This window comes from Tachysurus fulvidraco, chromosome 17, assembly GCF_022655615.1.
Source record: "Tachysurus fulvidraco isolate hzauxx_2018 chromosome 17, HZAU_PFXX_2.0, whole genome shotgun sequence".
Taxonomy (NCBI): Eukaryota; Metazoa; Chordata; class Actinopteri; order Siluriformes; family Bagridae; genus Tachysurus; species Tachysurus fulvidraco.
Genome location: NC_062534.1, coordinates 2,657,478 through 2,664,977, shown reverse-complemented (window position 1 = coordinate 2,664,977; position 7,500 = coordinate 2,657,478). Strand labels below are relative to the sequence as shown.

General features: G+C 44.1%; 1 protein-coding gene across 1 annotated transcript in view; it reads right to left on the bottom strand.

Annotated features, from left to right (window-relative positions):
• Window positions 1-3,273: 3,273 nt before the first annotated feature.
• Window positions 3,274-7,500, bottom strand: part of fgfrl1b (fibroblast growth factor receptor like 1b) — a 43,945-nt gene continuing 39,718 nt past the window's right edge. Inside the window, exons 4-7 of the mRNA XM_027163601.2 lie at window positions 6,643-6,732; window positions 5,376-5,654; window positions 4,708-5,061; window positions 3,274-4,358 (exon numbers count right to left, since the gene is read on the bottom strand). Of these exons, the coding sequence (XP_027019402.2) occupies window positions 3,964-4,358; window positions 4,708-5,061; window positions 5,376-5,654; window positions 6,643-6,732 (1,118 nt within the window). The 3' untranslated portion in view covers window positions 3,274-3,963. The remainder of the gene's footprint in view (window positions 4,359-4,707; window positions 5,062-5,375; window positions 5,655-6,642; window positions 6,733-7,500) is intronic.

Below are 7,500 nucleotides of genomic sequence, written 5' to 3'. Positions count from 1 at the left end.
CGCCCAAAACGTATCGGTCCGCACCGCCGTCTCTATGGAACCGGGCAGGAATCAAGCGCGTCTCCCCTGGAGCTCTTAGTTGAGCCTGACACTTATCAGCCAATCAAAACAAAAGAGGCTACACAACAGCCAATCAGAAAATAGCACTATAGTATCTGGGTAAGATTTAACGCAACAACCAATGAAAAAAAAACATATTCATTAGAGAGGGTATTTTCGATGGTGGGTTTGAACAAAACCTCAACACGAAACAGCTCGTCTCTGGACGGGACATTGTCCTCAATCATGTCCCTAAAAATGTCTGGGCTTGTGCTGAACTGTTTTATATGGGAGCAACATTACACATGATAAAGGGGTCCAAAAAGGCAACAAACACTTACAATAAACACCACCAGTCATAATCTCTCTCTCTCTCTCTCTCTCTCTCTCTCTCTCTCTCTCTCTCTCTCTCTCTCTCTCTCTCTCTCTCTCACACACACACACAAATTAATAAATGAAAATTAAACAAATAATTTGTATTGGGTTGGAAATGTCACGCTTGAGAGCCCTGCAAATACCTCATAGAAATTTTCGGTGTAAACGCTAGAGAGAAATCGAATGTCTCGTGAAATTGACGCTAACAAATTTGATGCTCGGTGACACGTTCAACGTGGAGGATATCGAGTCATAGCACTGAGAAGCAGAGCTAAATTAGGTATGCTAACTACGTAATAGTTAAGATAAGCCTCTTCAGTTCGTAGGACTTACCGATATCATAGTTAGCTACTTAGCTGAGACTAAATAAGCGCTGCCAAAATAATGCTTTCCAGACTAATTATAACCACAGCCATGGTCCGATAGCATGGACAGGAGTACAGTATGACAGTACATGGTAGAAACGGATGTATTTATAAACACTTTTCTAATTCTGACGCCGGAAAAGCAGAAAATTTTTCCAAAATCAAGATGTGTGATTAATGTGACGTTTTTTTTTGTCTGTTTGTAAGCGTTAGGGGGCGCTATTGGGATCCTTTCCATTTTGTCCTCCTTTAGCATCAAATAATAACAGCGATCTTTAACCTACCCCGTAATCGCTGATACACATCAGGTTCATACAAGATTATCGGTCCTTGATTTTAATGAAAAAATAAATCTTAAATGATGAACAGGAGACTTTTTGGTAATATTTATTGTTTTAAGGCCAAAAATGTAGCATCTCGTTTGCATTTTCTGTTCATTCCGAACCAACGAAAACAAATAAACGCAATAAAATAACAGACTAAAATAATTTGTTTATTACAAAAATAATCATTAAAATATGCTCACATCAGCACCGCAGTATCCGTGCAGCAGTATTCGCAATAGTTACGCTCTACGAAGGGAATTTTATTGCGCGAAGGAAGAGTTCGTTTATCTCGTCATTTTACTACATATACACGATTGTCTCACCGCTAGATTGTCAAAAAGAGTAATTTTATCTTTAAAAAAAAAAAAAAAAAAAACTTTGCAAATATTGCAAGTAAATATATCGTACTGTATGGCTTTGAGATTATTCTCAGATTTTTGCATAGTATGGACAGGATAAACAATATTAATACTGCATGTAATCGAACAAATACATACTAAAAAAAAAACAGATCAGAACAGAAAAAAAAAACACCAGAAGAAGCAACTTTATAAAAAAAATAATAATAATAAAAATTTAAAAAAAAAAAAATCTCCCATTCTGTTTTTCTTTCTTTTCCAGCCATTCAGTCTTCAGATTTAAAAGCAAACAACAGGAAATTGCAAAAAAAAAAAAAATAATAAAAGTCCACAGTATGGGTTTCTAATACACTCCTATTCAAATAAAAGTAAACAGAACTGCTCACCCTCATCAGCTTTTCATGGACACTCACATATTCCAATACCGTGCTGAGTATTGTGATCGTATACTAGCCGTAGTCCATCTGTTTGCTATGCGTTAGTCGTCTCTCCTCTAATACCGTCTATCGGGGGGAAAGGAACCGCTGTGGAAACGATCCGATATCGCTGAGCGTGGGTTCATTCAAATTATAGCTGTGACACTGAACATGGTAGTGTGTGTGTTTGGGGTTAGGGATAAGGATATGTGTGTGTGTGTGTGTGTGTGTGTGTGTGTGTGTGTGTGTGTGTGTGTGTGTGTGTGTGTGTGTGTGTGTGTGTGTCAGATTTAACTTTGTAGGTGTTATTTTTTTATATATACTGTGTATCTGTAAAGGACTTTCGTTTGTCCCTTTAGAGGAACCTTTGAGAGTTCCATGTAAAACGCTAAAACAGTGTCTCTCTATCACAGAAGGTTTTCCAGGTACAACACCTTAGTGTAAAAAAAATTGGACCCATAAGAAACGTTTTCTAATACCCCTTTTCCACCAGAAAGAACCGGGTGCTGGTTCAGAGCTAGTGCTGGTGCTGGTTCAAAGTTGGTTCCACTGGCGAACCCTCTAAGAACCGGTTTGCCTTTCCACCGGTTAGAGAGCCATCACAGAGCTGAGTGTGACGTCACTGTATACGTGTCACGTGTCCCAGCGACGTTAGCGCAGCAGCGGCAAACACAACAACAACAGTGGCGGATGTTGCTTTACCGTTAATGCTCATGTCTTTGTGAACCTACATTGGCATCCAAACGCGGCAAATAAAACGTGTACGTGCGGCTCCGTGTAATCTGTATAAACGGAGGTTGTAATCGATAAAGAACATGTTATTTTATCGTTAACACAGGAAAAATTTTGCCTTAGCATGTAGCTATCTAGGGGGGCATGGTGGCTTAGTGGTTAGCACGTTTGCTTCACACTTCCAGGGTTGGGGGTTCGTTTCCCGCCTCCGCCTTGTGTGTGTGGAGTTTGCATGTTCTCCCCGTGCCTCCGTGGTACTGCGGTTTCCTCCCCTGGTCCAAAGACATGCATGGTAGGTTGATTGACATCTCTGGAAAATTGTCCGTAGTGTGTGAGTGTGTGAGTGAATGAGAGTGTGTGTGTGCCCTGTGATGGGTTGGCACTCCGTCCAGGGTGTATCCTGCCTCGATGCCCGATGACGCCTGACATAGGCACAGGCTCCCCGTGACCCAAGAAGTTCGGATAAGCGGTAGAAAATGAATGAATGAATGAATGTAGCTACCTACTATCATGTGTGCTAATAACCAATCATATTGCCGTAAAGTAAAAGTGTATTAAACATTAGTATACTTAAGGTACATTATCAAATGCACTAACAGTAGCCCCACCCACAGCCCCTGACACAAGCGGTTCTTTAGTCTAGACCAGCAACGTTCTGGTGCTACTTAAGAACCACTTTTCCTGGTTCAGAGCCGGTGCTTTGGCTGTCGAAAAAGAAAGAACTGGTTCTAAATTAGGCTCCGAACCAGCACTCGAACTGCCTCGGTGGAAACGGGGCATAAGAGACTTGGTACTTAGTTGTAACTGGCTAATCAGATATGGTTTTAAGGGATGTGGCAGGCTAGTGGTTAAGGTGTCGGACTCCAGATCGTAAGCTTGTGAGATTGGAATCCCAGGTCCACTATGGTGCCACAGATGGGCCCCTGAGCAAGGCCCTTTACCCTGAATTGCTCTTTTTTTTAATATAAAATAAAATGTTATAAGGGTGTCTGCTAAATGGGGAACTTGAGAACTTTCCTTACTCACTGAACCCATCCAAGAACCCAGTTTATACAATGGTTCCTCAGGGGTTCTTTCACGATTCCTTCTCTTTGGAAAACACAACCGTTCAGATAGAGTAACACACTGTTTCAGGGTTCTACATGGGAACTTTAACCAAGCTTCTTCCTGCCCTGAGAATTTTCAAGGTGAATGCACTACACCAGAACATGAGGGTAACATGAGGTGCTTGAGGGTAACGCAGTTCAGATCCAGCTTCCTGACAGTCCAAAACAGAAGACCCACTGTCCATGTGAAGCAGGCTAGCAGCATTAGCTTTGTTAGCTTAACATTTGAGGCAGAGCTTAGCCTGTTAGCGCTGGTAGTGGAAATGCTGGTGCACTTTCCCCTCCACATAAGCATGTGAGTGTGTGTGGGTATGGGTGTGAGTGTGCATGTCTGTGTAAACCTTGGAGTAAGTCTTTGTAGGCCCAGCAAAGCCCGGGGATCCGATTCCCATAAGTCTGTGGGTTGGGAAGTCAGGGGTGCTGCCATTGCTGGGGATGTTTGGATCTTTATCGATGCAGTGGCGCTCTCGGTAGGGTGCAGAGCGAGGGGGTAGGGGGCCGTGACGGAGGCGACTATGGCACAACCACAACACGACTGTACCAACCATGAGCAGAGCTGCTGCGGGGATGCCAATGATCAGAGGCCATGGAAGACCAGAACTCAGGTGGGCCGGGGAGACCGGCTTCTCCGTCTGGGGGTCTGCACACATAAAACACACATCTCATTAACACACTTGTAGCAGTGAGGACATGGAGGAGTTGTAGGGAATGAGTCAGTAGTGAATGACTGGTTACACTTATGGCTGGTTAAGAGTAGCTTTTACTCGTACAGTGGAGCTGACACAGACCGCGATCATAAAATTGAAAAATTGTGTTTGCTTTTTGTTTTGCTGTTTTGCTGAGCACTGAAAAACATAAAATAATGTAAAGCAATCAATAAATGACATCATCACTTTCTCTGAAGCAAGCCTCCCATCTCCTCCTTCCCCTCCATGCCTACCAGGGTTTAGAACACTATAATCTTCTCTAATAAAATCATTTACACACACCTGAGAGAACAGTGAGGTAGGCAGTGCGAAGGTTGTAGCCCATAGAGTTTGCTCCGAGGCAGATGTACATGCCTGCGTCCTCATCTCTGGCTTTGACGATGGCCAGTTTGTTGAGGTATGAGCCGTCAGGACGAGGCCACGTATCTTTGGTGGGCAAGACCATAAAGTGTTGACCTCTGATCTCAAGTGTGGCGTTGTAGCGCTGCTCTGTACCAGGCTCGAGCTGCTTCAGCCACTGGATCACAGGTCTCACGTCACTGTGGACTTTACACTGGAACAAGGCCGTGCCTCCGAGCTCCACCGTGGTGTTCAGAGGGTGGGTTCCAGTCAGCTTAGGCTTGGAGTTTGTACGCTCTAAAAAGAACACAGTACATTTAGTGTAAAATACACTGACAGCATTTAGCAGACACTCTTATCCAGAGTGGCTTACATTTTTATTTCAGTTTATACACCTGAGCAATTGAGGGTTAAGGGCCTTGCAGTGGCAACTTGGTGGACCTGGGATTCGAACCATTGACCTTCCGATCAGTAGTGAAACGCCTTAACCACTGAGCTACCACATCCCAGAAATACATCGTATCTGCCTCAGAATTGTACTGAACATGGAGGCTAATGAAGGGAAGTACCGTAAGAGTGACATTTCACCCTGTATCCAGTCATGAACATACCGATAACCTCCACCGTGTAGGTGGCGTTGATGTGCCCGGCGGCATTGAAGACACGGCAGGTGTAGCGGGCGCTGTCCTGCGGCCGCAGGTTCTTCAGAGTGAGGGTCCACTGTGGTCGTTTGGCCCGGGTGGGAGCGGGAAGCTCCTTCTGGTCCTTCCACCAAGTGATGCATGGCGGAGGGTTTCCTGTTGCCACACAGTTTAGCCTCACCGAGCTGCCTACGGGCTGCTCCCGAAAACGCCTGCGCATCTTCATGGGCTGACTGAAGCGTGGTTTTACTGTGGATACAATTTAATTCAGTCAATTTCAATTCAGTGCAGATGAATTCCGTACAAATCGGTTTCAGTTTGTGTTTCAGTTGATATTATTTTTTAGTTCATGCCGATTCAGTTCATTCAAGTCCAAATGAAATCACTTCACTTCAACTTTACCACCAAACCTGTCCGATTAAAAATTAGCTTCAATTCGGTTTAATTTAATTCGTTTACATTCGGTCTATTCCGATCCAAACTTATTCATTTTAGTTTACACTGAACCAAAGATGGGGGGGCACGGTGGCTTAGTGGTTAGCACGTTTGCCTCACACCACCAGGGTTGGGGGTTCGATTCCCACCTCCACATTGTGTGTGTGGAGTTTGCATGCTCTCCCCGTGCCTCGGGGGTTTCCTCCGGGTACTGCGGTTTCCTCCCTCGGTCCAAAGACATGCATGGTAGGTTGATTGGCATCTCTGGAAAATTGTCCGTAGTGTGTGAGTGAATGAGAGTGTGTGTGCCCTGCGATGGGTTGGCACTCCATCCAGGGTGTATCCTGCCTCGATGCCCGATGACGCCTGAGATAGGCACAGGCTCCCCGTGACCCGAGAAGTTCGGATAAGCGGTAGAAAATGAATGAATACTTGAGAATCTCTCAATAGAAAATTTTAGCCATGACATCTGATAGCTAGGAGACCAGTTGGTGTAAAATACATAAGAAATACTAAAAATCGAGAAGGAACAAGGCTGGAACACTGACGTGTTCATGCAGCATGTGAACATGGTTAAGATAAGAAGTTGCATCAGATTACAGAGCTGAGATCAGAGCTCCGTACCGTACATCAGCTCCCGTCTGAACGGAAAACAGTGATCTAGGATTTGCTCCTGAAAAACTCCAGATTCTGAGCTTACACTAAATCTAGGAATCACAGATGCAGATACTGAACAAAACAGCTGTGTGTGTGTGTGTGTGTGTGTGTGTGTGTGTGTGTGTGTGTGTGTGTGTGTATTTACCACATGGTTGACCGGCTTGATCCAGCAGTGCTGCATTGAGGCAGGGTTCCTCTGAGATCGGAGGAGGTTCGGTCAGAGGCTCGGCATTGTCTGAAACACACAAACCAAATATAACGGTTGTGCGAAGGTTCTTCTGTAGTTCTCAAACAAACCCGACAACCTCATGGACCAATCAGTGCTTTAAACAAACTGGACACAAACTGAATATATTTCAAGATTTTGTTTCAGAAAAAAAAAAAAAAACTAAAAATCTTGAGAACGCTGAAAATGTATTTGCAGAGATTTACAGTATTTGTTCTGGATAATTCGAGCCGATGACGAACGACCGTGTTTGTTTTTTTTAGCTCATAAAAATCCTTTTAAGGCGTCACATATATTCATGATGTTCCTCAACTGAAATAAAAAAATGAATCCAGACATCAGACATTTTTTTTGGATTCAAGGTTTGAAATAAAAGTCACTCAAGTGTTCCTGAGATGGTTATGGGTTTTTTCCCCTTAAGAGACAGATATGTTGTTATTAAGTGAAGTGAGGTGACGTGACATACGGCTAAGTACGGTGACCCATACTCAGAATTTGTTCTCTGCATTTGACCCATCCAAAGTGCACACACACAGCAGTGAACACACACACACACACACACACACACACACACACACACACACACACCGTGAACACACACCCGGAGCAGTGGGCAGCCATTTATGCTGCGGTGCCTGGGAAGCAGTTGGGGAAGTTTGGTGCCTTGCTCAAGGGCACCTCAGTCGTTGCTGGCCCGAGACTCGAACCCACATCTTAGGGTTAGGAGTCAAACTCTCTAACCAATAGGCCATGACTTTCCCCTTATAGGGAAATAAA